At 53.6% G+C, this 27,923-nt stretch overlaps 3 protein-coding genes and 1 long non-coding RNA gene across 23 annotated transcripts in view; 2 read left to right on the top strand and 2 right to left on the bottom strand.

The window, feature by feature from the left end:
- Positions 1-290: 290 nt before the first annotated feature.
- On the bottom strand, positions 291-7,663 carry LOC134733043 (uncharacterized). The gene is made up of 3 exons (XR_010116619.1): positions 7,622-7,663; positions 7,122-7,433; positions 291-480 (listed from the first exon to the last, which is right to left on the bottom strand). It is a non-coding gene; the product is annotated as an uncharacterized lncRNA (long non-coding RNA).
- MYL6B (myosin light chain 6B) lies at positions 1,631-7,468 on the top strand. 4 transcript variants are annotated; one of them, XM_055248467.2, is made up of 9 exons: positions 1,631-1,821; positions 1,896-2,121; positions 3,355-3,574; positions 4,297-4,324; positions 4,539-4,682; positions 4,903-5,076; positions 6,956-7,033; positions 7,186-7,223; positions 7,370-7,468. In XM_055248467.2, the coding sequence occupies exons 3-8, from the start codon at positions 3,401-3,403 to the stop codon at positions 7,212-7,214; spliced, it is 627 nt and encodes a 208-aa protein (XP_055104442.1). In that variant the 5' UTR covers positions 1,631-1,821; positions 1,896-2,121; positions 3,355-3,400; the 3' UTR covers positions 7,215-7,223; positions 7,370-7,468. The 4 variants fall into 4 exon arrangements, with proteins under 4 accessions (XP_055104442.1, XP_055104441.1, XP_063477465.1 ...); XM_063621395.1 differs by lacking the exon at positions 1,631-1,821 and having other exon boundaries at positions 2,025-2,121; positions 3,334-3,574; XM_055248466.2 differs by lacking the exons at positions 1,631-1,821; positions 6,956-7,033; positions 7,186-7,223; positions 7,370-7,468 and having other exon boundaries at positions 1,987-2,121; positions 4,903-6,260.
- Positions 7,638-10,995, top strand: MYL6 (myosin light chain 6). Of its 2 annotated transcripts, XM_055248469.2 has the most exons (7): positions 7,728-7,842; positions 8,107-8,134; positions 9,006-9,149; positions 9,392-9,565; positions 9,660-9,737; positions 10,042-10,086; positions 10,803-10,995. In XM_055248469.2, the coding sequence occupies exons 1-6, from the start codon at positions 7,840-7,842 to the stop codon at positions 10,068-10,070; spliced, it is 456 nt and encodes a 151-aa protein (XP_055104444.1). In that variant the 5' UTR covers positions 7,728-7,839; the 3' UTR covers positions 10,071-10,086; positions 10,803-10,995. The 2 variants fall into 2 exon arrangements, with proteins under 2 accessions (XP_055104443.1, XP_055104444.1); XM_055248468.2 differs by lacking the exon at positions 10,042-10,086 and having other exon boundaries at positions 7,638-7,842.
- Positions 10,996-12,076: 1,081 nt separating this feature from the next.
- Positions 12,077-27,923, bottom strand: part of SMARCC2 (SWI/SNF related, matrix associated, actin dependent regulator of chromatin subfamily c member 2) — a 32,003-nt gene continuing 16,156 nt past the window's right edge. The window contains exons 17-30 of one of the 16 annotated variants that reach the window (XM_063621390.1): positions 27,287-27,440; positions 26,526-26,618; positions 26,174-26,293; positions 26,017-26,079; positions 25,273-25,531; positions 24,865-25,050; positions 23,743-23,807; positions 23,375-23,510; positions 23,126-23,292; positions 21,048-21,182; positions 15,021-15,402; positions 14,351-14,434; positions 14,006-14,071; positions 12,077-13,470 (exon numbers count right to left, since the gene is read on the bottom strand). In XM_063621390.1, coding sequence (XP_063477460.1) covers positions 13,394-13,470; positions 14,006-14,071; positions 14,351-14,434; positions 15,021-15,402; positions 21,048-21,182; positions 23,126-23,292; positions 23,375-23,510; positions 23,743-23,807; positions 24,865-25,050; positions 25,273-25,531; positions 26,017-26,079; positions 26,174-26,293; positions 26,526-26,618; positions 27,287-27,440 — 1,987 coding nt within the window. In that variant the 3' untranslated portion in view covers positions 12,077-13,393. Of the gene's footprint in view, positions 13,471-14,005; positions 14,435-15,020; positions 15,403-21,047; positions 21,183-23,125; positions 23,293-23,374; positions 23,511-23,742; positions 23,808-24,864; positions 25,051-25,272; positions 25,532-26,016; positions 26,080-26,173; positions 26,294-26,525; positions 26,619-27,286; positions 27,441-27,923 lie in introns of all 16 variants that reach the window. The other 15 variants (XM_055247708.2, XM_055247707.2, XM_063621387.1 and 12 more) reach the window with 15 other exon arrangements.

Here is a 27,923-nt window from a genome sequence, read left to right as displayed (position 1 = left end):
CCGAGATTGCGCCACTGCACTCCACCCCGGGCGACAGAGCGAGACTCCGTCTCAAAAAAAAAAAAACAACAACAACAAAAAAAAAAGACCATGTTTCGTCCAGTTTATGTTATTTATGATCAAGACAGGGATGGCACAGAAAATGAAGGATAGCCTTCCAATCTCTCCAAGGGTCTTAATGTTTTTTCCCTGTACTACTTCTCTATAGAAAATGCTAGAAAGTCAGATGATGCCTTAACCACTCATACTTGGCAAAATGCCCAAAGTGGGAAAAGGAAGTAAAAAACATTACAAGAGCCATATTTTGAAATCAATGTCTGCAAAAGTGATGAAAGCCACACAAAGGCATCTATAATGTGGCCCTTTCCCAGTATTATAACCACTTAAAAATGTATTCCTTCTTCCTCTCCGTCTCTTCACAACACCTATTGATCCTTACTTCATTGATGTAAAATGGGGAAAATACCAGCGACCTCATACCTTGGGAAGATTAAAGGAAAGTTATTTAACAAAAACTTATACAGCACTTATGCTGTGCTGTGCCAGGCCTATTCTATTTTACAAATTTTTTTTTTTTGAGATGGAGTCTCACTCTGTCACCCAGGCTGGAGTGCAGTGGTGCGATCTCGGCTCACTGCAACCTCCCAGGTTCAAGTGATTCTCCTACCTCAGCCTCCCAAGTAGTTGATATTACAGGCGCCCGCCACCATGCCCAGCTTTTTTTTTTTTTTTTTCTGTATTTTTAGTAGTGACAGGGTTTCACCATGTCGGCCAGGCTGGTCTTGAACTCCTGACCTCAGGTGACCCGCCTGCCTCGCCTCCCAAAGTGCTAGGACTACAGGCGTGAGCCACCAAGCCCGGCCCTATTTTACCAATAATAACACTTCGAATCCTCCTAAGAGCCCTATGAGGTAGGTACCATTATCATTATTTTACAGATGAGGAACTGAGGCCCAGGAGAGATAACTAAATCTGCTGATGGTCATTAACCAGGACCTGGTAGAACCAGGATTCAAATCTGAGCAGGCTCGTCTGAACCCCATGCACTTGAGCACCCTCTGAGATAATTTAGCCCCTTCACCGGTACCAGATCTATGACGGCCTCCAGAAATGGTTGCTAACTTACTATTGTCGTTATTTCTGTCGTACAATTCATTTCTACCTTTCCAACAAACTTTTTCCAACCAGTGAACCTCACTTACTGCCCATAAAGTTCACCTGTGCCTCACCACCCTGCCCTCGCCCGAGTTTTCTGCTCTGATCTAATCCTCACACGCCTGTGCAGCCCCAGCTTCCAACACCAGGTGCACCGCCAGGGTATTTACTGATCCAATGAGTGAAGGTGGGCCCGGCCGGGCTGGTTCCCATCCTCTGATCAACGCCTAGGGGAACCAGTGAACTCCAATGCTGACCATTAAGTGTCTCAGAAAGTAGGGCTGGAAAGCCCAGCCCTCTGCTCAGAGATCTGTGAAGACCGAGGAGGATGGCGCATATGCAACCGCAGGATGGAAACCTCGATCAGAGAAGCCTGGGGCAGGTGACTGGGCTTAACTGCAAATTTTCACATTTACTTCAGCAACCAGCTCATTAAAAACAAACTACTCTGAGGCGTCTTTTTTTTTTTTCTATCAAACAGCGAGAGGAAGCGAAAGAGAGTGCAGCCGCTCTCCCCGGGGCCGTGCTTCCAGCTATCTGACCTCCACGCTGCCTGCTGCAGCCTCAACCTTTCCCCAGGTTGAGTTCTTTCAGCAGCAGGTCCAGGAAAACAGCCGCCCCACTGCCCCCCGGCGCCTCCCGAGACTAGGAGCCCGCCAGGGCTAAGTAAGAGGGATACCCTAGGGGCCCCGCAGGGTTTTCGGGTTGGGGTGGATTGGAAATTGTTCATTGCCTTTCAGTTCCGGGACATAAAGCACGCTGGAAGGACATTGAGTCACCAGCCACCGCCATGGGCCGGAAGCCACCGCCCTCGCGTCAGCTGCAGTCTGGAGCGCGGCGCATCCCGTGAGTCCGTGGGGGACTACGATTCCCGGCATGCTCCGCGGCCATCGGAATTAACCCTTCAGGGCTGGCGGCCGCGCTATGCTCCGCCCCCTCCCCAGCCCCAGACACGGACCCCGCAGGGTGAGTTTTTGGGGGCAGAGGAGGGCCACTTTCTTTAAGGTGTAGTGGGGGGTGAGTATGTGTGTGTGTCAGTGTGTGTGTGATGTAGTTTGTAAAAATGGGACAATTTGCAGTCATGAGATTCAGACGCTGTTTTGCGAGTGGGAGACCTAGCATCAACCCCGGGGCCTAAGTGGAATCACTGCTATCTTCCTCAGAATGCTACCGAAATCCTTTCCTAATTTCCCCCAGAACAAAAGTAGCCCGCAACCCCTCCCCACTCCCAAACGCCCCCAACTTGGACTCTCTCCCAGCGCCCCCGGCAAGGTTTGTGACCTGGCCCCTGAGTCAGGATTTTTATTATACCCCTGGTTGTGGGGTGAATACTCATGGAGGCTATAGGAGCGCCCACATCCTCTTGGATTAGGGAATTTAAGCCGTCTCCCAGAGCCCGCCCTTCTCCTCAGGTGCCACCACAGGGTCCCCACAGGTTCAGCAAGCACCCCACCTTTTGTTTGTCTTGAATGACTGTGGGCTTGTGGAAGAAGATTCCTTCCATGGAAGAATGGGTAGCAGATGTTAAACCTGATTTTGCCCCCACTCCTGCCCCTGAAACAACACTGGGCACAGGAGACAATGAGGGATGTCACACTCCTGTTTTTATGACTATTCTTCCTTTATACTGTGAATAGTTCCAGTTCTTGGCTGGGTGGGGGCTCAGGAACTACAAGTATTAGGGATCATTAGACTCTAAGGTTAACTACCCCTGCTCTTTATAAAGCCATGGTCAGAAGGGAGTGGAGGGGCTGGGCAGATGGGCTTCTTGTTTTTGTCATTGCTCCCAGACCACACTTTAACTTGTTCCAGTTCACACAAGCCTCCCTGACTGCTACCCCTCACCCCACCCCTTAAGAAGACTAAAGCTGCTGGATCACCCGCTTTGCCTCACTACCCCCATCTCAGTGCCACTGGCAAGCATCCCATCCTCACCTTGGAGGTTAACTACCTCATTCTGGGCAGTCTCTGGCTTCCTCCCCTACCCCTAAAGGAAACATTGTTCTTTTCTGTTCAGCCTTTGGGGATGAGGGGACAGAGGGAAGAAGACCTTGGGGCAGGAGTCCTGAACCATAGGAGGCCAGGGGAGTGAGGGCAGGCGGTTATATCTCTCCTCTACCTCATCCTCGCCACAGCCAACTGGCTCCCTGCCCCTGCCCCCGCCCCTTGACATCCCAGACTCCCTGGCTATTTAAACAGAGATGGGTGCCCCCATCCGCACACTGTCCTTTGGCCACCGGACATCATGCCTCCCAAGAAGGATGTTCCCATGAAGAAACCAGCAGGGCCCTCCATCTCCAAACCTGCTGCTAAGCCAGCAGCAGCAGGGGCTCCTCCAGCCAAGACCAAAGCTGAGCCAGCTGTCCCCCAGGCCCCTCAGAAAACCCAGGAGCCTCCAGTCGATCTCTCCAAAGTGGTGGTGAGTCTCTGGAAAGTGAAGATAGAATTGGAGGGGGTGGTTTGAGGGTGGGATACAGCCTAGGGGATTAGTGGGTATCTAGAAGGTAGGGAATCAATGAGCCCTGGAATGAGATTGGAGCTTTCCCTTAGTCCCCCATTTGGAAGCATCCAGTCTTATGACTCTGCTGTTGTCTTTGCTCTTCTCTCCCTCTAACCTATAGTCATGTGTGTACAGCACATACACACTCACTTACCCCCTGCTGGAGGCAGGGACTCTTAGATGGGGAACATCTGGGTTCTGAGGACAGTTTCAAGGTGAAGGGAAGAGAGCTGTTGCCTGCCCCTGGCTGGTGGTTCAACTCAAAAGGCCTGCAGCTCTGAACTCCAGGAGGGGAGGCTGAAGAGGACAGACTTGTTAGACAATCACAGCTGGGGGCCAGGGGTAAATTTAGCCTTTGTTCAGCCCCCAGTTATGTGAGGGATGCAGGGCTCAGGGCAATGGAGGGAGGGAAACAGGTGGCATGGGATTAACCCTGTTCCCAGGAAACCCTCCCCACTGTAATTCCTCTTCTTGGGATTCTCCCAAGGCCCAGAGCTGGGAATGGGACTGAGGTGGCTGGGCTTCCAGCCTGGTCCCTTTGGGCCCCTCCTCAGAAGTGGCTGCCAGTTGGTTGGGAGGAGTGCGGGAGAGGGATTGAATAAATTCTGTCATCTCTCCCCACCTGCTTTTTTCTTCCACAGATCGAGTTTAACAAGGACCAGCTGGAGGGTGAGGAGAAGCTGGTCTAAGCCCACTGTCCCGTCCCCAATCCCCTGGTCAGATTCTCTTTCTATTCCCCTAACCCCAGTCCCGACCTTGAAACCTCCCATACTACTCCTCTTTTCCTCCCTTGTTCTGTTCACATAGTTTCTGAAATTCCCTTCTGTCTTGGGATGATGGGAACCCTAGTCAGTGTCTACACTGACCCTTCCTTATACTTTAGAGTTCAAGGAGGCCTTCGAGCTGTTTGACCGAGTGGGGGATGGCAAGATCCTGTACAGCCAGTGTGGGGACGTGATGAGGGCCCTGGGCCAGAACCCCACCAACGCCGAGGTGCTCAAGGTCCTGGGGAACCCCAAGAGTGATGGTGAGGGGACCCTTGGGAACAATTTGGGTTTTTAGTTTTCAAAAGTTGGATGTTGGTAACAAAAAGAATGAGGTGGATCTCAGGACTTCAAAAACTGTCAAACACAGAAGCAGGAAAATATCCTAAATGCTGAATAGGATGAAGGCATTGTGGTAGGGTTGCAAGCTGGGTCCTATGTGATACTACAGTGACCTCTCCTTTACCTCTCTCCAACCTCCAGAGCTGAAGTCCCGGCGTGTGGACTTTGAGACTTTCCTGCCCATGCTCCAGGCAGTGGCCAAGAACCGAGGCCAAGGCACATATGAGGACTACTTGGAGGGGCTTCGTGTGTTTGACAAGGAGGGGAACGGCAAAGTTATGGGAGCAGAGCTCAGACATGTTCTCACCACCCTCGGTGAGGCAGGCAAGGGGGACCAGAACTCCTTTAGAGTGGAGAGGGGGATGGGGTGGGCCAGAAAAAAGACTGGCCAGATAAGCAGAGCCAGCAGGAGGATTGCTGTCCTGCAGGTTGTCAGCAGGAGACTGAGAAGGTCAGAGCTATGGGGGTAGAATCTGAAGGCCTCGCTCTTCCAGAGGCTAAAGTGCCTAGGAAAAGGGATGAGGTGGGAAACCTGAATTTTCATTTTGGAAGAGATGTGTGGGTTGTGTATTCTGGTACAAGTCTCGTAACCTCCTGGGATTGTTTCTTTGTGGGTCAGTACTTTCACCAGTACTAGGGTGAAATGGAAAGGCAAGAGGCATCCATGACCAGGGGAGGATTCCCTTGAGGACTGAGGCTATGGGAAGTCTCCAGGGTGGGAGAAGAAGAGGTACCACTCTAAAGAGCATGGCCTGGCCGGGCGCGGTGGCTCACGCCTGTAATCCCAGCATTTTGGGAGACCAAGGCGGGCGGATCATCTGAGCTCAGGAGTTCGAGACGGGCCTGGCCAACATGGTGAAACCCCATCTCTATTAGTAATATAAAAATTAGGCAGGCATGGTGGCACGCACCTATAGTCCCAGCTACCCAGGAGGCTGAGGCAGGAGAATCGCTGGAACCCGGGAGTCTGAGGTTGCAGTGAGCCGAGATCACGCCACTGCACTCCAGCCTGGGGGACAGAGCAAGATTCTGTCTCAAAAAAAAAAAAAAAAAAAGGCCAGACATGGTGGCTGAAGCCTGTAATCCCAGCACTTTGGGAAGCCGAGGCAGGCGGATCACTCGAGGTCAGGAGTTCGAGACCAGCCTGGCCAACATGGTGAAACCTCATCTCTACTAAAAACACAAAAATTAGCCAGGCATGATGGCGGGTACCTGTAATCCCAGCTACTTGGTAGGCTAAGGCAGGAGAATCGCTTTAACCCGGGAGGTGGAGGTTGTGGTGGGCCGAGACCATGCCACTGCACTCCAGCCTGGGCGATAGAGCAAGACTCAGTTTCAAAAAAAAGCAAAACAGCATGGGCTGGTTGGGCGCAGTGGCTCACTCCTGTAATCCTAGCACTTTGGGAGGCCAAGGCAGGAGGATCGCTTGAGCCCAGGAGTTCGAGACCAGCCTGGGCAACAGTGAAATTCTATATTAATAATAAAAAAAAAAAGTACAAGGCCAGGCGTGGTGGCTCACACCTGTAATCTCAGCATTTTGGGAGGCCGAGATGGGCAGATCATTTGAGCTCAGGAGTTCGAGACCAGCCTGAGCAACATGGCAAAACCATGTCTCTACAAAAAAATTAAAAAATTAGGCGTGGTGGTGCACGCTTGTAGTCCCAGCTACTTCAAAGGCTGATGGGAATCACTGGAGCCCAGGAGGTGGAAGTTGCAGTGAGCCATGATGATGTCACTGCACTCCAGCCTGGGTGACAGAGGGAGACTCTATCTCAAAAAAAAAAATTTACAATTGTTATGTTCATATTATTGTTTACAAAAATATATGGAAAAAGCCAGGCGCGGTGGCTCACGCCTGTAATCCTAGCACTTTAGGAGGCCGAGGCAGGTGTATGACCTGAGGTCAAGAGTTTGCGAGCAGCCTGCCCAACATGGCAAAACCTCGTCTCTACCAAAATTACAAAAAATTAGCCGGGCGCCTGTAATCCCAGCTACTCGGGAGGGTGAGGCAGGAGAATCGCTTCAACACGGGAGGCGGAGGTTGCGGTGAGCCGAGATCGCTCCACTGCACTCCAGCCTGGGCGACAAGAGCGAAACTCCGTCTCAAAAAAAAAAAAAAAGAAAAAAGGAAAAGCGTGGCCTGGGTGAGTGAGGGAGGGAAAGGAGGGCCTCAGACGTTGTGTCTGGGATTCAGGAGAGAAGATGACTGAGGAGGAGGTGGAGACAGTTCTGGCAGGACACGAGGACAGCAACGGCTGCATCAACTACGAGGGTGAGGGGCCAAAAAAGCAGGAGCGGGGCCGAGGGAGGAGGGCAGCCTGGCGTCTTGCCGCGTGTGGGCGGGGGCACCCCTGGATTACCTAGAGTCAGATGTATTATCCAAAGGCCTGCTTCTGAAGCCCCTCTTGCCTCCTCTCTCTGCAGCCTTCTTGAAACACATCCTAAGCGTCTGAGTGCTGCAGGTAGGGCCCTCCCACCCCTTCGCCGCGCCTTACGAGGCAAGTCTCCCGCCCTTCTCTCAGCCAGTATAGAAAAGCAGCGGAGTTCATTCTGCTGTCCGGTTGCTGCACGGGCTCCAGAGCTTCGCAACTTTGGTTTTTTTCCACAGATCCAGTGGGGTCCGGACACTGGGCCCCGCAGGCGGAAACACGTTCCAGCCACCAGGAGGCCACCTATTGTTTCAAAATAAAGACTGGGTTCCTCTCGGTTTCAGACTGCTATTTTTTTCATGGTTGGGGGAGCAGCGGGAGACGGGGAGGGTGCTAGGAGGAGAGGGCGGGAAGAGAGGGCTCTCTCCTCTTCCAATCCTCTAATCTTCCTGCTGTTGGGAGGTGCAGATTCATTGTGCCCCTCCCCCCACCTCCGAGCGGTTCTGTGCCCAGGTGGGGCTGGAGAAAGGAACAGCGGACTCCGCCCAAGTCATTACTAATGTAGCAATCCTCTGCATAAACCCAGGCCACGGTTCCTATTGGCTGAGTCCGCTGAGGGTGACGTCATCGGGACGTACTAAGACTAGGGTTGGGCCGAGAGTCGGAGCCATTACTGCAGGAAAAGGTCCCGCAGAGCTGAGCAGTCAAGATGGTGGGGCCCAGGTCCCGGGAGATGGGCAGGATTGGGGACGAGAGGCGGGAAGAGACGGGTGGGGGGCGAGGAGAAGGCAGGGGTAGGAGGCAAAGGGAACCTGAGGACTCGAAAGGTTGGAGGTGAGGTTGGAAAGCCTGGGGCCCTGCGGGGAAGCGAGTCTGCAGCCTGAAACAGGAGTTTGTGGGTCAGAGTTTGTGGGGCTGGGATAGAAACTCGGGGGATTGGCGTTCAGTGCTGACCACTTCCCTCTTCTCTGAGCAGTGTGACTTCACCGAAGACCAGACCGCAGGTAGGTTATCTCTGATCCCTACCGAGGTCACCCTTAGGGAGAGGGACACCCGCCCCTCAGCACCTATCCTCTAATCTTAATCTGTCATCTCTTTAGCACCCCCATGAGATTACCCCCTGGATTATTTTCTCTTCTTCTGGATCCTCCATTTTCTTTTCTCACTTTCTTCCTCCCTCCCCTTCCACTCTAGATCTGAGTCCCAAGCACTGGGTGAGTTTTAGGTGGTGTGGGTATGTGAAAAAACTTGGTCACCTAATGCCTGCTGTGTGTGGGGTCTGGGGAGGGTGTATAAAGCTGCCTGCACTCCTTCGTCGTTTAATCAGCTACTTCTGCCTCTTTTCTCCTCCTGTAATAACTGTCCCCGCCCTCCCAGCTTGCAGTTGTGAAGATTTAGAGCAGTGACCTGATATTCTGTGCAGATGGGGACAAGACAGGGGAGTTTGCTAAGGATATGACTCTAGCTGTACCCTCTGGAAGTTCTCTTTGTACTGGAGGGGTGCGAAGTGGCAGGTTGGGATGACCCTAGTCCCGGGCTGCTGCTCCCACTTCCTTATAAGGACAGGACTGAGACTGGGCGGTGGCGAATTCCTGCCCTCAGAAGTGTAGTAGCAGCACTGGAGATTGGCAGGCCTGCCGCAGGCAGAGGGGGTGTGTAAATGGATGTTACCAGGCTGCCAGAGGGGGAGGAAGGCTCTATATAGGACACCTGAATTGGAAGAGAAATAGAGCCCTCTTAAGTAGACTTTGGTGTACAGTTTGGTGCAGATATCTGGTTTCCTCAGCATGATCAAAGTTGAATGGGCAGCAGAGCTCTGAGGCAGGGTTTGGATTAACCCTCAAATCCTGTGTTGACATTCATCTGAATCCTCAGAGTTCAAGGAGGCCTTCCAGCTGTTTGACCGAACAGGTGATGGCAAGATCCTGTACAGCCAGTGTGGGGATGTGATGAGGGCCCTGGGCCAGAACCCTACCAACGCCGAGGTGCTCAAGGTCCTGGGGAACCCCAAGAGTGATGGTGAGGGGCCTAAAGAACAACTCCTCAGTGTGGTCATGGGCCCACAGTTCTTCAGCTAAGAGCTTCCCTTTATCTTCACAGGCCCCAAACTCAAGCAAGTCTGGATTAGCAAATCCCATGGATTTCCTTGCTTTTAGGGGGGAGTCATCTGTCATCTCTCTGTTCAGTTGAGGTCTCTATAATCCCGTCCTGAGAACTTGTGTTACTTCTCTGGCCTGACACTTCCACCTCCTTTATGGCAGAGATGAATGTGAAGGTGCTGGACTTTGAGCACTTTCTGCCCATGCTGCAGACAGTGGCCAAGAACAAGGACCAGGGCACCTATGAGGATTATGTCGAAGGACTTCGGGTGTTTGACAAGGAAGGAAATGGCACCGTCATGGGTGCTGAAATCCGGCATGTTCTTGTAACACTGGGTAAGGTTCTGTGTCCTTGTCCTTGAGCTGAGATGGCACCCTGAGATACCTCACTTGTCACCCAATTCCAAAAATGCTTTCTTTCCCCCTGCAGGTGAGAAGATGACAGAGGAAGAAGTAGAGATGCTGGTGGCAGGGCACGAGGACAGCAATGGTTGTATCAACTATGAAGGTAAGAGGTGAACTGGGCTTTCTCAGAGGAAGCAGCCATATGGGGCAGGTCAAGTATAGTGTCTGGGGCTTTCCCTATCCCTGGACTTGGGCTCCAGAAAGAGCCAGGAGGCAAGGTGCAGGGCCCTGTCCAGCCCAGCCCAGGAGTGGGAGGTCAGGGCGGTGTAACAGGAAAGGAAGGGGTAGTATTGTAGAGGGTGGGAAGGAATGAGAAGTGAAATAATGGAATGTCTGTCCCCACCGCCTGACCCCTCACCCCATGTCTGTGTCTTGTCTTCACCATGAATGTCTCTTCCTTCCTGCAGCGTTTGTGAGGCATATCCTGTCGGGGTGACGGGCCCATGGGGCGGGTACGGCTCCTCCCAGCCTCTCCTCTAGTTGATCTCCCCAGTGTTTCTTTTTTCCCCAACCTGTGCTCTTTATCCCTTGCCCTTACCCTACTACCATCTGACTTCCTCCTGGCATGTTTCTGCATGGAGCTGACTAGGGAGGGGAGGGATTCCTCAAAGAGGAAGACAGCCTGGGGGTACGGTACCTCCTTACCTCTAGAATGGGCCCTGAGGTTTTACTTATAGGGCCCTGGGTGCTGGTGTCTGGGAACTCTCACCAGCCTGTATACCAGTCTTGCTTTAGGGTGACCTTCTGGCCCTGGAGCATGGGTAGCTGGCATAGAGGGGTATGGGTTGCCTGCCCCATTCTGCTGCTATAGCTGAACAGTCCTTTCCCCTTCCCTCGCTGGGCAGCTTGGAGGTACCCTAACCCAAAACTCTGTCCTCTCCTCCTGCCAGTGGCTGACAGTAGCTGTAGGTGTAGTTGAGAACTTTTCTGCCTCTGCTGTGTTCTTGCTGCTCAGGGTTGGGTGGGGGACTAACAGCTGGTAGGAGGGGAGCTAGGGGCAGGGATAACTGGTCAGACTCAAGGGGGCTCCTCTGCAAACTGACCCCAGGGTTGGTTGCTGTGGGCATGTTCCCGCTTATGCTACCTTTGCAGTCTGGTAGTCCCCTGGCCCTTGGTGTAACCCTCCACAGCCCTGTTCCCTGGCTCATCCCACCTTTCCTTTCCACAGAGCTCGTCCGCATGGTGCTGAATGGCTGAGGACCTTCCCAGTCTCCCCAGAGTCCGTGCCTTTCCCTGTGTGAATTTTGTATCTAGCCTGAAGTTTCCCTAGGCTTTCTTGTCTCAGCAACTTTCCCATCTTGTCTCTCTTGGATGATGTTTGCCGTCAGCATTCACCAAATAAACTTGCTCTCTGGGCCCTCGGTTCGGTTCTGCTTTCTTTCCTGAACAGGGTAAAGGGGAAGAAGGTGAGGTGGTGATGATTTCTGCCCTGAGGCAGAGTCCAAGGTCAATGGTGCAGGGGATGAGGAAAGCTGGGGAAGGCCCTGTACTAGCTGTCTGGGCTTCATTTAAAAACTGCTGGCCCCATTCATCCATCTTACACAAGCTACCTCTTGGGAGATGAGGAAAGCCATAGATGGCTGGCCATCCCTGTTCCATTCCATATCAGGCTGTCTTCTCCTAGCCTTCCAGCTCCTTAAATCTGGCCCCTGCCCTCCCAAGCTCCCAATAAGGCCTTTTGTGGGGAAGCCTGTGGAGTGTTTATTGGAGCTAAAGCCAGGCCATTATTAGCACTGCCTAAGCCTGTCCGTCACCTCAGCAGGGCGAAGGGCCAATTATAACAAAAGTGGGTAAGGGGCTTGCTTCCTCCCTAATAAGGGAAGGAGTGAAACCACTACTTCTGAAGGGACAGAGATACAAAATTCCATGTTGTGGGAATGTCCTTCCAAGTCAAGTCTTTTTTTCTTTTTTTTGAGACGGAGTCTTGCTCTGTCCCCCAGGGTGGAGTGCAGTGGCGTGATCTCGGCTCACTGCAAGCTCCGCCTCCCAGGTTCAAGCCATTCTCCTGCCTCAGCCTCCCAAGTAGCTGGGACTACAGGCGCCCGCCAACACGCCCGGCTAATTTTTTGTATTTTTAGTAGAGACGGGGTTTCACCGTGTTAGCCTGGATGGTCTCGATCTCCTGACCTCGTGATCCACCCGCCTCGGCCTCCCAAAGTGCTGGGATTACAGGCTTGAGCCACCGCGCCCGGCTTGTCCTTCCAAGTCTTAAACAGCTTTTAGGGCAGGTGAGAGCCTCTGCTCCTATACCAGCACATAGTCTTCACAGTTGTGCTGCCGTTCGTGTTTTGTGGGGAGACGCAGTGATTGTAGGCCATGTGGCTTGCAGAATGTCTCTCCGGCCCAGGTAAACGCCGCTGTGAAGGACTCCAGGAAAGCTGCTCCCATCCCAATCCCCCTGCCTGACAGCCACAGGTAAGAACACAGAATGCACCCACAAGATGGAACTGAAAGCAAATTAATTTATAAAAAAAAAAAAAAAAAAGAAAGAAAAAAAGAAAATTTACAGAAAACTTTGAACAGAAGAAAGGTGCTAAGACGCAGAGGGAGAGAAACATGGGGACATGAGGAACAAAGGGCCTGGCGGGAGGAACCAAGAAGAACCAGTGCAGAGCCTGGAGTCACAGCTGCCTTCCGGTCACCGGAGAAGCTGGGACGTGGAGCAGGAATGCGGGAAGCAGAGTTGAGCTGCGAGCCAAGGGTTGGTCCAACCCAAGGTTGGGCACCCTCTTCCACTGCTCCCAAATCCCTGCATCCTCATCTGGGGAGCCCCCAGCTATCAGCTGAAGTTCTCACAGTCTTGGTGGGAGAGGGAGGAGACTAAGGGGTGACCCACCAAGTCATAATATGGAGGTGCTTAAGTGCTTTAAAAAACAATGTCAGGTTTAAAACTTCACATCCTCTTATAGCTCCCTTCTCTGCGCCTTCCAGGAGTCCATGAATACAGCCCAGGGAAGGAAGGAGAAAAGCTCCCAGTGCCCTTTCTTCTCCTATTACCTACCACAGAAATCCCCAAAATTAGGTTTTCCCCACCAAATACACATACACTGACATCAACTAAGCAGGTGACTTTTAAAAACAAAACTGACATTCAGAGGGAAAGGAATCATTGGCTGAGCTGGGGTGGCCTAAAACAGCAACAATGAGGAAGCCGCAGGAGGGATTATTAGAACGAATGAACTCGAATAAGCTCGGCGTAGGGTGAGGGAGGGGAGCTGGGGCCTTGACTTAGTCACTAAAAAGAGGCTTGGGGAGAGATGGAATCTGCACCCTGTTCTATCCCCAGAGCTCTCCCTGGAATCTTAATTCCCCTTTCCTAAAACTCACTCCCCCTCAAAAAATGTAAAAATTGGTTATTTTTTAGTGGGTAGAAGGGAGCTCCAATGTGGCTTTTTAAAATCTCCTTTTTTTTTTCAATCCATAGAAAATGCAGTAGTTTGGAGGAAGGTGTACCCTTAGAAGTGGTTAATAGAACCTTGTATAAACACCTTTCACCAGCCCTTCCTTTAGGGCAGCATTCCCATCCTATCCTCTCTCCCAGACATTAGAAACATCTTTTAAACAGAAGTCCTTGAATAATCTGATATAAAAATGCACGCCTCTGTTAGGCATGGTGAGGGCTTTGGAGGGGCGGAAGGAGCTTTCCTTACGTAGTGATGAACTCTCCAGGCTGGGGAGGGTCCCAGTGGTGGGGGAAGGGCTGTTCCTGGAACCGTGATCTCCACATGGGGTGAGGGGGAGAGATGTCTGGCTGGCTCCTCACTGTGGAGGTGGCACAGGGGTGACCGTGCCTGGGCTCGGGGCTGTGGGGTCTGGAGGCAGAGGGGTGCCTGGGTCTGTGGAGAAAAGGAAGATGAATCAGTACGCAGGAGAGATGGCTCCAGACCCAGACCACCACAGACAGACAGAACCGGGCATGGCATGCAGTGGCTGGGTGGATGAATGAGGTACCCACAATGTTCAACTTCTGTTCCCAACACTCCCTTCTACCTCATACTGAGAAAAACTGATTGAAAAGAGACTCTCTAAATGGGGCATTTGAACGTGATAGGAATAAGCAAAGGGATGCCACTCAATCATCATGCAAACAGCTGCTTTTCAAGTTTACAATTGAGATGCTCTCTGCCACAGGATTGCTCCATGACCCACCAGTGAAAGGCCCCAACATCATCCCAAAGGTGGCAGCTGCCAGGCTGGGGAATGGTGGAGGATGGCCAGAGAGGCCCTTCCTCCTGTATTCTAATTTTACCAGAATGTTCAAAAAGGATTGTGGAAACTCTTAATACCTGACCTCTTCCCCACCTGCCCGCTCACCCTCCCTCCACGTGGACCCCTCTCCCTCACCCTTCTTCCCTCTTGGCCCCTTCTCACCTGGCAGTGGGCTGGCACTGGGCAGGAGGTTGCCCTGAACAGCTGCCACAATGGCAGGGCTTTGGGCTGCGGCGGATCCGAGCCCCGGCCCGAGAGGCAAGGAAGATGGCATGGTGGTGGTCGCCGGCAGGTTAGGATGTAGAGGGTTCGCCATGGACACAGGCAGGTTAGGTGGGGGGAGAGTGCCCGGGGCGAACGGGAGATGGTGGTGATGCCCATGCAGGTTAGGAGGAGGGGGAAGGTTAATACTGATGGAGTCAGCTAGACTACCAAATGGGATGATGGATGGAGCAGGAGGAGGAGGAGGAGGCGGCATGCCAAAAGGCAAACCCAAAGGAGCATTACCCGCCACGCCTGGGTGCCCGCTGCCTGGCACTGCCCCTGGCATCATTGAGGGAGGAGTTTGTTGGTTGGGGAACGGTGAGGGGCCTGAGAATAAAGATGAGAGATGGAGAAAATTAGGTATAAAATTTTGCTTAACAACTCACCTTTTCTATTTTTTTTTTAGACGGAGTCTTGCTCTGTCACCAGGCTGGAGTGCAGTGGCATGATCTTGGCTCACTGCAACCTCCGCCTCCCGAGTTTAAGCAATCTCCTGCCTCAGCCTCCCGAGTAGCTGGTACTACATGTACGCACCACCACACCCAGCTAATTTTTGTACTTTTAGTAGAGACGGGGTTTCACCATGTTGGCCAGGATGGTCTCGATCTCTTGACCTCATGATCCACCCACTTCGGCCTCCCAAAGAATAACTCACTTTTACAAACAAGGATAATCTAGCCATTCCTTGGCACTATCTTCCCTTTTTCTGACACTAGAGTAAGTGAATAAAATTCCAAAGCTCTCGAGTTTGGGGAAGGATTCCTGCTGATTTAGGGGCCTAAGAGAGATGGGCCCATCTATAGAAATTGAGGCTAACTTCATCTCCAGACTCATCTTGTATCCCCTTTGAGAAGAACTGGGACCTTCACCTGGATTCCTCTAGCCAACAAAAGTTCTGGAACATAACACTTACCATGGGGTCCAGGGAGGGGAACCCCTGGTGGGACTGCCCCAGGCTGGGGGGCTCCAGCTGGTTGCTGCTGCTGTGGCCCTGCAGTTGACCCTGCCTGCCCAATCTGTTCAGAAGGGCCCAAGCTTCCTGGAGGGGCCCCACTGCCAGCAGGAGCAGGGACTACAGAGGCTGGAGCCACAGCCAAACCATGGACTGCGGGTGGCCCAGCAGCCCCTGTTGGGGGGATAGGCTGGGAGCCTGGGGGCAGGGCTGGTGGTGGCTGCTGCTGCTGTTGGTGCATCTGTTGAAAGTGCTGCTGCCGAGCCCTCATCTCCGCATACTTCAGCTGCTCCATGTGGAAGGCTTGTCTGTCGGCCAGGAGCTGCTGCCTCTGATACTCCAGCTGCCAGTGCCAATTGAGTATTGTTATCCAAGTTTCAGCAGATCCCAAAGGCAAATGCCTTCACCCCTGCTTTGTCTTCTTCTGAAAGATCCCGCCTCTCAATCAGAAGGTTCCCAAAATCTACATCTTGCGCTTGTGCTTCCTCTGTCCTCCCCACCCCACTTCGTGCAAATTCCCATGAGCCTTATGTCTCCTGGGTGCCCACATGGTTTCTTATTGCAATGACTTTAACCTGGCCCCAGCTCACTTCAGCTACAAAGGTCTGAACTTGCCATTACCTTGATTTGGAAAATGCTTCCAGTTCCTTTTGTCAATTCAAGTTCTTTTCTTACTTCAAAATTCACTAAAAACTCACTGTTCTTAGGAAGCTATCCCAGATCAATTCATTTGCCTGAGCTTTAGCTTTATTCTATGATCTCAGGACTTAGAAACTTGATGTGCAATCTCTTTATTTTTTTGAGACAGTCTCACCCTGTCGCCCAGGCTGGAGTACAGTAGAGTGATCTCAGCTCACTGCAACCTCCGCCTCCCTAGTTCAAGCAATTCTCCTGCCTCAGCCTCCCGAGTAGCTGGGATTACAGATGCGCACCAGCATGCCGGGCCAATTTTTTGTATTTTTTTTTTTTTTTCAGTGATAATAACTCAATCCTCTATTTGACAAAGAAGAGGGAGAAGGAAGAGGAAGAAAAAGAAAGTGGGATAAAGGATCAGAAAGGGAGGAAAATAGAAAAAATTAAGAGTATGACTCCAGGGTAGACCTGTTTTGTTGTCACTGAGTTGGCTGGTTGGTTTGTCTGTTGTATTTTTCATGTTTCGCCAAGTTGGCCAGACTGGTCTCGAACTCCTAGCCCAAAGTGATCAACCCGCCTCGCCCCCCAGAGTGCCGGGACCACAGGCGTGAGCCACCACGTCCAGCCCCCACATTGCTTCTGGCCTCCGTGGTAGACCTCCCAGACGGAGTGGCCGGGCAGAGGCGCTCCTCACTTCTTCCCAGACATGAGGCGGCCGGGCAGAGGCGCTCCTCACTTCCCAGACGGGGCGGCCAGGCAGAGACGCTCCTCACTTCTTCCCAGACGATAGGTGGCCAGGCAGAGGCGCTCCTCACTTCGCAGACGGGGCGGCCGGGCAGAGGTGCTCCCCACTACCCAGACGGGGCGGCCGGGCAGAGGCGCTCCTCACTTCCCAGACGATGGGTGGCCGGGCAGAGGCAGTCCTCACTTCCCAGACGATGGGTGGCCGGGCAGAGGTGCTCCTCACTTCTTCCTGGACGGGGCGGCCAGGCAGAGGCACTCCTCACTTCTTCCCGGACGGGGTGGCCGGGCAGAGGCGCTCCTCACTTCTTCCCAGACGGGGCGGCCGGGCAGAGGTGCTCCTCACTTCCCAGACGGGGCGGCCGGGCAGAGGCGCTCCTCACTTCTTCCCAGACGGGGCAGCCGGGCACAGGTGCTCCTCACTTCTTCCCAGGCGAGGCGGCCGGGCAGAGGCGCTCCTCACTTCCTCCCAGATGGGGCGGCCGGGCAGAGGTGCTCCTCACCTCCCAGACGATAGGTGGCCGGGCAGAGGCGCTCCTCACTTCTTCCCAGACGGGGCGGCCGGGCAGAGGCGCTCCTCACTTCTTCCTGGACGGGGCGGCCGGGCAGAGGCGCTCCTCACTTCCTCCCGGACGGGGCGGCCGGGCAGAGGCGCTCCTCACCTCCCAGACGATGGGTGGGTGGGCAGAGGCGCTCCTCACCTCCCAGACGATGGGTGGGCGGGCAGAGGCGCTCCTCACCTCCCAGACGGGGCGGCCGGGCAGAGGCGCTCCTCACTTCTTCCCGGACGGGGCGGCCAGGCAGAGGCGCTCCTCACTTGTTCCCGGACGGGGCGGCCGGGCAGAGGCGCTCCTCACTTGTTCCCGGACGGGGCGGCCGGGCAGAGGTGCTCCTCACTTCCCAGACGATGGGTGGCCGGGCAGAGGCGCTCCTCACTTCCCAGACGGGGTGGCCGGGCAGAGGCGCTCCTCACTTCCCAGACGGGGTGGCCGGGCAGAGGCGCTCCTCACTTCCCAGACGATGGGTGGTCGCGCAGAGGCGCTCCTCACTTCCCAGACAGTGGGTGGCCGGGCAGAGGCGCTCCTCACTTCCCAGACGGTGGGTGGCCGGGCAGAGGCGCTCCTCACTTCCCAGACGGGGCGGCCGGGCAGAGGCGCTCCTCACCTCCCAGACGATAGGTGGCCGGGCAGAGGCGCTCCTCACCTCCCAGACGGTGGGTGGTCGGGCAGAGGCGCTCCTCACTTCCCAGACGGTGGGTGGTCGGGCAGAGGCGCTCCTCACTTCCCAGACGGTGGGTGGTCGGGCAGAGGCGCTCCTCACTTCCCAGACGGTGGGTGGCCGGGCAGAGGCGCTCCTCACTTCCCAGACGGTGGGTGGCCGGGCAGAGGCGCTCCTCACTTCCCAGACGGTGGGTGGCCGGGCAGAGGCGCTCCTCACTTCCCAGACGGGGCGGCCGGGCAGAGGCGCTCCTCACCTCCCAGACGATGGGTGGCCGGGCAGAGGCGCTCCTCATTTCCAGACGGGGCTGCCGGGCAGAGGCGCTCCTCACTTCCCAGACGGGGTGGCCGGGCAGAGGCGCTCCTCACTTCCCAGACGATGGGTGGTCGGGCAGAGGCGCTCCTCACTTCCCAGACAGTGGGTGGCCGGGCAGAGGCGCTCCTCACTTCCCAGACGGTGGGTGGCCGGGCAGAGGCGCTCCTCACTTCCCAGACGGGGCGGCCGGGCAGAGGCGCTCCTCACCTCCCAGACGATAGGTGGCCGGGCAGAGGCGCTCCTCACCTCCCAGACGGTGGGTGGTCGGGCAGAGGCGCTCCTCACTTCCCAGACGGTGGGTGGTCGGGCAGAGGCGCTCCTCACTTCCCAGACGGTGGGTGGTCGGGCAGAGGCGCTCCTCACTTCCCAGACGGTGGGTGGCCGGGCAGAGGCGCTCCTCACTTCCCAGACGGTGGGTGGCCGGGCAGAGGCGCTCCTCACTTCCCAGACGGTGGGTGGCCGGGCAGAGGCGCTCCTCACTTCCCAGACGGGGCGGCCGGGCAGAGGCGCTCCTCACCTCCCAGACGATGGGTGGCCGGGCAGAGGCGCTCCTCATTTCCAGACGGGGCTGCCGGGCAGAGGCGCTCCTCACTTCCCAGACGATGGGTGGCCGGGCAGAGGCGCTCCTCACCTCCCAGACGGGGCGGCCAGGCAGAGGCGCTCCTCACTTCCCAGACGGTGGGTGGCCGGGCAGAGGCGCTCCTCACTTCCCAGACGGTGGGTGGCCGGGCAGAGGCGCTCCCCACTTCCCAGACGGGGCGGCCGGGCAGAGGCGCTCCTCACTTCCCAGACGATGGGTGGCCGGGCAGAGGCGCTCCTCACTTCCCAGACGATGGGTGGCCGGGCAGAGACACTCCCCACCTCCCAGACCGGGCGGCGGCCGGGCAGGGGCTGCAATCCCAGCACCCTGGTAGGCCAAGGCAGGCGGCTGGGAGGCGGAGGCTGCCGCGAGGCCAGACCACGCCACCGCACTCCAGCCCGGGCAACACCGAGCACCGGGTGAGCGAGACTCCGTCTGCAGTCCCAGCATCTCGGGAGGCGGAGGCGGGCAGAGTACTCGGCGTTAGGAGCTGGCGAGCAGCGTGGCCAACACGGCGAACGCGTGCCTGCAGCGAAAGGAGCGCGCTGGCAGTCCCAGGCAGTCCGCGGTGCGGGCAGCAGCGAGCCGAGTAGATTGCAGCGTGGGCCCCAGAGGGAGGGAAAGAAAAAAGAAAGAAAGAAAGAAAGAAAGAAAGAAAGAAAGAAAGGAAAGAAAGGAAAGAAAGGAAAGAAAGGAAAGAAAGGAAAGAAAGGAAAGAAAGGAAAGAAAGGAAAGAAAGGAAAGAAAGGAAAGAAAGGAAAGGAAAGAAAGGAAAAGGAAAGAAAGGAAAGAAAGGAAAGAAAGGAAAGAAAGGAAAGAAAAGAAAGGAAGGAAGGAAGGAAGGAAGGAAGGAAGGAAGGAAGCTAATTTTTTGTATTTTTTTATTCTTTAGTAGAGACGGGGTTTCACCATGTTAGCCAGGATGGTCTCAGTCTCCTGACCTCATGATCCGCCCGCCTCAGCCTCCCAAAGTGCTGGAATTACAGGTGTGAGCCACCACGCCCGGCCGATGTGCAATCTCTTAATGTGAATTTGTCAGATACTTTAAACCTTCTTAACTGTTTCTGATGTCTCCATATTGTATATTCATTTGATGTCTCCCATTAAACCTTAAGTTCTCTGAGGTCCCTATCTTCTATTTCTTTTTCTTCTTCTTTTTTTTTTTTTTGAGATAGGGTCTCACTCTGTCACCCAGGCTGGAGTGCAATGGTGCAAACATGGCTCAGTGCAGCCTTGACCTCCTGGGCTCAAACAATCCTTCCACCTCAGCTTCCTGAGTAGCTGGGACCACAGGCTCACGCCACCATGCCCGGCTAATTTGTTTATTTTTAAAAAATTTTTAGACTGGGCACGGTGGCTCATGCCTGTAATCCCAGCACTTTGGGAGGCTGAGGCGGGTGGATCACCTGAGGTCAGGAGTTTTAGACCAGCCTGGCCAACACAGTGAAACCCTGTCTCTACTAAAAATACAAAAATTAGCTGGGCATGGTGGCATGTGCCTGTAATCCCAGCTACTCGGGAGGTGAGGCAGGAGAATCGCTTGAACCCAGGAGGCGGAGGTTGCAGTGAGCCATGATTGCACCACTGCACTCCAGCCTGGGCGAAAGAGTGAGACTCCATCTCAAAAAAAAAAAAAAAAAAGCGTGATAACTCACACCTGTAATCCAGCACTTTGGCAAGCAGAGATGGGCTGATCACCTGAGATTGGGAGTTCGAGACCAGCCTGACCAACATGGAGAAACGCCATCTTTACTAAAAATACAACATTAGCTGGGCATGGTGGCGCATGCCTGTAATCCCAGCTACTGGGGAGGCTGAGGCAGGAGAATCACTTGAACCCAGGAGGCGGAGGTTGCGGTGAGCCAAGATCACGCCATTGCACTCCAGCCTGGGCAACAAGAGCGAAAATCTGTCTCAAATAAATAAATAAATAAAATAAATTGTTGAGACAGGGATCTCACTATGTTACCCAGGCTGGTCTTGAACTCCTGGGCTCAAGTGATCCTTCTGCCTCAGCCTACCAAAGTACTAGGATTACAAATGTGGGCCACTGTGCCCGGTCTCTATCGTCTATTTCTTTTTATGTCCTCCAAAGACAAAATGGTTCAACACTGTGTCTGTCCCATTCCCTTTCCAAGTTCACCTCCTGGATCTGAGGCCCTTATCCTCTCTCCCATCATCCCTTAAGCCCATTCACTCAATCACTATTTGAGTCTACTATGGGCCAAGCACTGTTCAAGGACCTGGAGATGCAGCAATCAAAACCAACTAGAGTCCCTGCCTCATGGAGCTGACCTTCTGTGGGACTTCAGTCCCCAGACTTCACTTGTGAGACACTTAACTGTCCTTAACTGGCTGCCCTACACACACACACACACACACACACACACACACACACACAGTCCTTAACTGGTTGCCCTACACAGACACACACACACACACGCCCCTCCGATTTTAAACGGAGGCACAGTGAGCAGGGTTCCAGGGCTCCTGCTACTCACTGCTTCTCGCTCCCGGTCCATGATAGTCTCCAGCTCCTCAAAGTGCCGAAGTTTGATCTCCAACTTTTTCATCTGGGTCTCCACCAGCAGGGCCACCAAAGATTTGATCTTCCTTTCCTCAACAGCGGCCAAGTGCTAGGGAAGGAGGGGTGAGACAGCACATCAGTGGGAGGACGCAACTGAAGACAATACAGAAGAAAGGTAGGGTGGATGCTGGCAGGTATAAGAACAAACTTGCTGGCCAGGTGTGGTGGCTCACGCCTGTAATCCCAGCACTTTGGGAGGCCGAGGCGGGTGGATCACGAGGTCATGAGATCGAGACCACGGTGAAATACCGTCTCTACTAAAAATACAAAAAATTAGCCGGGCGCGGTGGCGGGCGCCTGTAGTCCCAGCTACTCGGGAGGCTGAGGCAGGAGAATGTCGTGAACCCGGGAGGTGGAGCTTGCAGTGAGCCGAGATTGCGCCACTGCACTCCAGCCTGGGCGACAGAGTGAGACTCTGTCTCACACACACACACACAAAAAGAACAAACTTGCTGTGGTCACAACCCATGGTGAAAGGGCTTGACTTTTTTTTTTTTTTTTTTTTGAGACGGAGTCTCGCTCTGTCGCCCAGGCTGGAGTGCAGTGGCGTGATCTCGGCTCACTGCAAGCTCCGCCTCCCGGGTTCACGCCATTCTCCTGCCTCAGCCTCTCCGAGTAGCTGGGACTACAGGCGCCCGCCACCACGCCCGGCTAATTTTTTTGTATTTTTAGTAGAGACGGGGTTTCACCGTGGTCTTGATCTCCTGACCTCATGATCCGCCCGCCTCGGCCTCCCAAAGTGCTGGGATTACAAGCGTGAGCCACCGCGCCCGGCCAGGGCTTGACTTTTTTTGTGCTGGGATTTATAGGCATGAGCCACCGTGTCTTTTTTCTTTTTTCTTTTTTTTTTGAGACAGTCTCACTCTGTTGCCCAGGCTGGAGTGCAGTGGCATGATCTCAGCTCACTGTAACCTCCACCTCCTGGGTTCAAGCAATTCTCGTGCCTTTGCCTCCCCTGTAGCTGGGATTACAGGCATGCGCCACCACGCCGGCTAATTTCTGTGTTTTTAGTAGAAATGGGGTTTCACCATGTTGGCCAGGCTGGTCTCAAACTTCCAACCTCAGGTGATCCACCTGCCTCAGCCTCCCAAAGTCCTGGGATTACATGCATGAGCCACTGCGCCCAGACTTTTTAAAAAATTAAATCATTTTGGCCAGGTGCGGTGGCTCATGCCTGTAATCCCAGCACTTTGGGAGGCTGAGGCTAGCAGATCACTTGAGTCCAGGAGTTTGAGACCAGCCTGGGGCAACAGGGTGAAACCCCATCTCCACTAAAAATACAAAAATTAACCAGGCATGGTGGCACATGCCTGTAATCCCAGCTACTCGGGAGCCTGAGGTGGGAGAATTGCTTGAACCTGGGAGGTGGAGGTTGCAGTGAGCCGAGATTGTGCCGCTGCACTCCAGCCTGGGCAACAGAGTGAGACTCCATCTCAATAAATAAATAAATAAATAAATAAATAAAAGAACATGGAGGCTGGGCATGGTGGCTCACGCCTGTAATTTCAGCAGTTTGGGAGGCCAAAGCGGGTGGATCACCTGAGGTCAGGAGTTCAAGACCAGCCTGGCCAACATGGTGAAACCCCATCTCTACTAAAAATACAAAGAGTTAGACAGGCGTGGTGTTGCACACCTGTAGTCCCAGTTACTCGGGAGGCTGAGGCAGGAGAATCACTTGAACTTGGGAGGTGGAGGCTGCAGTGAGCCGAGATCTGACAGAGCAAGACTCCGTCTCAAAAGAAGAACATGGAGATAGTGTGGCAAAGGGTAACACGGAGTCAAATACTGACAGGGTTGAAAACAGGCCCAATGGTGATATATTTTTTAAAGCTTAGAGAAGGCATGACTAACCTTACCTCCTCCTGAGATACAAATAAAAAATAAATAGGTCAGCATTATTTAAGGTGTGAGTGAGGAAAGATTTCCTCTAAGTGAGATGAGATTAGAGAAGTGGACATTTTCTTCCCTGAGGTCTTCAAGGTCTGGCCTCACCTTGGCTTTCACTGCAGCGGCGGCCAGGGCGGCAGCAGCAGCGGTGGAGAGGTTGCCCTCGCCAATGTCCCGCTCCACCTTTGTCTTCCTTTCCCCCTCAGACTCCACCACTTCCTTCAGCACTTCTTCCTGCCCTTCCTTTGGCTCCTTCTCCTTCTCAGGATCGACTGGGCCAGGACAAGGGTTGAGTTAGCCCCACAGCTTCACCTCTCTTTCCTGCACCCCCACCTACCCTTGTGGGAGGCTCACCTATTGGGTCTCCATCACTCTTCTCGGACTCCTTCTCACTGTCGCCTTCTTTCCCTTTCTCCTCATCCTTCTTGGGAGCCTCGCTGGTTTTCTCTTTTGCTTCCTCCTCTATAGCACCCCCTCCTTCTCGGGGTTCCTGAAATTCCAGTGATAGAAAAGGAGAGGTATCAGGGATTGGGGTGACTAGTTCTCACACAGAGGGGCCAGACGGGGAACTAAATTTATTCCTCTTACTTTGGAGGTGATCTGATTCTAGGAGACAACCCCGTCCAAAACCAGCCCTTGCCCACCTAAGCTGAACAAGGCCAACTCCCCCATCACCACAGTGCTGCACGCAGCCCCTGCAACTCCCAGAAATCCCTCTATACCTTGGGCTCCTTCTTCTCATCTGTGGCCTGGCCTTCCACCCGAGCCTCGTCATTCCCGCTCTCCTCTGGGCCCATGAGAAAGGAAAACAGGAAATGTCTAATACACAGTCGTCTGTGTCTAACATTTTTCTTTTTTTTAGAGACAGGGTCTTGCTGTGTTGCCCAGGTTGGTCTCAAACTCCTGGGCCCACGCAATCCTCCCACCTCAGCCTCCTGTGCACCTTGGACTATGGGTGTGAGCCATTGCACCCAGCTTCTCCATAACACCTGTTTTTTTTTTTTTTTTCTTTTGCGACAGGGTCTCACTCTGTCGCCCAGGCTGGAATGCAGTAACACAATCATGGCTCACTGCAGCCTTGACTTCCCAGGCTCAAGTGATTCTCTCACCTCAGCCTCCTGTGTATTTGGGGCTACAGGCACATGCCACCATGCCTGGCATTTTTGGTATTTTTTGTAGAGATGGGATTTTGCCATGTTGCCTAGACTGGACTCAAATGATCTGCCCACCTCAGCCTCCCAAAGTACTGGGATTACAGGCATGAGCCACTGCGCCCAGCCTTCACAAGACTTTTCTTTTTTTTTTTTCTTTTTTTTTTTTTTGAGACGAAGTCTTGCTCTGTTGCCCAGGCTGGAGTGCAGTGGCTTGATCTTGGCTCACTGCAACCTCTGGCACCCGGGTTTAAGTGATTCTCCTGCCTCAGCCTCTGAAGTAGCTGGGATTACAGGCGCATGCCACCACGCCCAGCTAATTTTTGTATATTTAGTAGAGACGGGGTTTCAGCATCTTGGCCAGGCTGGTCTTGAACTCCTGACCTCAGGTGATCCATCCGCCTCGGCCTCCCAAAATGCTGAGATTACAGGCGTGAGCCACCGTGCCCGGCCTTCACAAGACTTTTCTAACAGCCCCTTCTACAAGCAAAGATTTTTCTACCCAAAATCTTCATGACAGAACCAGTAGGGCTCCAGAGCCCCTGAGGTAAACTCATGGAGAAAATAAAAACCCTACCAATTTTCTCATTCATGTTGTGCTCTAATGCCAACTTGAGGCAGAAATGGCACAGGAGGCCAGGTGGCTCTGGATCTTGTGAAAGGCAAGAAATCTGGGAACCTGCCTGGCCTTACCAATCCGCTCAGGCTCATCAGAGGTGGTTCCTGCAATGCCACTGCTTTCCAGACCGAAGGCAGGGTCCGCCTTGCCTGTTACTTTGGCTGCTTCTTCCACTTTTCGAACATGGGCCTCCACCAAGGCCGTGGGTACCTCTTCCTTCATTTTGGAGAACTCCTCTGCAAGACCCAGAAAGGATGAGGCTGGGGGAGGCACAGGGGAACAGTTCTGGCAGTCCCTGCAAAAGCTTACTCACAAGCCCATGTCTTCATCTAAGCTAGTATGGAGCCTAGACAGGTGCCCGAGCTGAGGCCCGCACAGACAAGGCCAGCAGGGCAGCCAAACTTGAGAGGATTCACAGTCTGAGTAACTAGCCCTTCAAAAGCAAACTAAGAAGGCCAGGTGGAACCGCCCACCCCCATTACCTAGGGCTGACTTTGCAGCAGCAGAGGCGACTCGGGGATCGACGACAGAGGCCAGGAAGGCAACAGTGCTCATAACAGGGTTGCCCGACTGACTGAAGGGGATGGGTTGGTAGGCCAGGGGGCCTAGGGAGGCTTCTGAGTCCTCCAGGTATGGGTCTTCAATGGGAAGACGAAGAAAATGCAAGATGCACTCGTCCTGTGTGCGGCTTCCCACATGCTCGGACACTTTGTTCCAGTCATCTTTGTACATTTCCAGTGCCTGGTGGTAGTGGTGGAGACATAACTCCGCTTACTTAGCCACTTTTCTCGAAGGCTGACTCCCCCCATCCTACTAAGGGCAGCTGGTTTCAAAGTTCTCTATGTTCTGGTATTTGTGTACTCTGCTAGGTCCAAGGGGGATCTTGAAGTAGCACTAAGAAAGGATATGAAGTTAATGAAATGGCCCAAATCCCCAGCCTGGAGCTGGTCCTGGAGCTCACTGGAGCCTTGACCTCCTAGGCTCAAGCAATCTTCCTACTTAGCCTCCTGAGTAGCTGGGACCACAGGTGTGTGCCACCACACCTGGCTAATTTTTAAAATTTTTCGTAGAGACGGAGTCTCACTATGTTGCCCAGGCTCATCTCGAACTCCTGGACTCAAGTGATCCTCCTGCCTTGGCCTCCCAAAGTGCTGAGATTACAGGCGTGAGCCTCTACACGGAGCCCACTTCTGTTTTCAGAGAAAAACTCTCTTTGCCCCAATTACCTCCAGGAGAAGCAGGGTTTCCTGTTCTGTCCACTCACGAGTGGCACTGGCTGCAGCTTTGCTCTGCAGGGGAAACACAGGCAGGTCAGAAGAGAGGAGCCTGTGACCTCTGAGGAGCGAACATTCTCTACCCCTAAAGTCGGCCCGCACCTCCTACCTTGGAGGGAACATTCTTTTTTGTGTACATGTCTGTGCGAAGCCCAAAGTTTTGCATGTCTGTTGGTTTCTCTTTGCCTTTGTCAGGGAAGTTGAGCATTTGCTGGGAAGCAGAGGTCTGCTATTTGTGGAGGGAAAGAAAGAGGTGAGTACAAGTGACCACTGGGAGCCAGGGGCTGACAGAGAGAAAAAACAGACAGAAGGAGCTTCTTTCCCAAAGCCAGGGATACCCCTGGATGGGACTTCCTCCCTTACTGCTGTAGTTCCTCTGCTCTCATGTCTCTTCTTCCCGGGCAGGGGCCCCCCAATAAAGGGGAAAATGAGCAGCCCAGCAGGGTCTGCACCCCACCTACCAGCTCTGGCTTGCCCTTAGCCGTCTCTGGCACCAGGTCATCCAGCTCTTTGCCCTTTCGCCCAGCCTTGGTATCAGCATCAACCTGGCGGCCCTGGGGGACAGAGCTTGGCGTCATGGAGGCTGGGCAGGAAATGACCAGGCCAAGGCCCTGGAGGCCTCAAGACCAAATGCTGGGCGGCCCGCAAGCTCTGGGGGCACTCATGCCACTGTTCCATGTTCCCTTCATGATTAATAAGACATGTCGTTGGCATGATATCCATACATATTCACATTATCTTTACAAGTTCTCTTAGGAGCTGGACAATTAGGTTCTAATCCTAGATTTGGTACTCTGTGACCTTGGGCAAGCCACATAACCTTCTTCCTAATTTTTGTAACGGATGAAGTGGAAATGGAAAAAAAAATGAAGATGATAATTATGAGGCAAAAATGAAAAAATGTGGCAAAGATGACAAAGCTTAAAAATTCCATGCAAGTTAATTTTAAGCCATTTTTCTCTATCTACTGACTCCCCTACATTAGCCTGTCTGCTCCTTGAGTAAAAGGATAATCTCTTCTCCCTCAGCAATTACAGCCTTAGGTACAAAGGCTGAGAGAGGATGCTAAACATGGGGCTGACTCCTGTGACCCTTTGTATCCCATGGAAAAGGAAGAAGCCTCAAAACACTCCTGAACCATTACCCTAAAAACCAGAAAAAGAAAAGTTCAAAGACGCCCAATCTTCCCAACCCACCCTGTCCCCATAGCACCTCACCCTACCTGAGGTGTCTTGGGCTGCAGAGGCACCAGCCCTGATGGTGTGTCAGCCAAGACATGGAAGTGAGAGGTAGGCGGAGGCCCCATTGGGGTTGGTCGACTCTCAGCATCCACCTGGTAGTTAATAAGACCCCACTGTTCTAGGAAGGCATGGACCCTGTGTGGAGAGAGGCAGAGACAGGGTCACACAGATAGCCAGAAAGGTGCACGAGGAAGAGGAAAAGTGGGGGGTAGAAGGGGCATAAACCCCCTCCCCACCCAACCCCGGCCTTTTCCTCTGTTCATTATACTCCTTAGGAAATCTCACCTACTCCAGTTGTTCATTTACCACCTAAATGCCAGTGACACCCAAGTCTACATCTCCAGCCTGGGCCAATCACTATATCCACCCACCTACTGAACATTTCTTCCTGAATAGCTAGTAAAACCGAACCAGTTTCTTTCTTTTTTTCCCTAAGAGAGACTGAAGTGCAGTGGTGTGATCACCGCTCACTGCAGCCTCCACCTCCAGGGCTCAGGTGATCCTTACACCCCAGCCTCCTGAGTCACTAAGACCACAGGCATGAGCCACCACGCCTAGCTAATTTTTTTGCATTTTCTGTAGAGAGAGGGTTTCGCCATTTTGTCCAGGCTGGTCTCG

This window comes from Symphalangus syndactylus, chromosome 17, assembly GCF_028878055.3.
Source record: "Symphalangus syndactylus isolate Jambi chromosome 17, NHGRI_mSymSyn1-v2.1_pri, whole genome shotgun sequence".
Taxonomy (NCBI): domain Eukaryota; kingdom Metazoa; phylum Chordata; class Mammalia; order Primates; family Hylobatidae; genus Symphalangus; species Symphalangus syndactylus.
The sequence above is the reverse complement of the archived record's forward strand: the minus strand, read 5'-3'. Positions and strand labels throughout refer to the sequence as shown.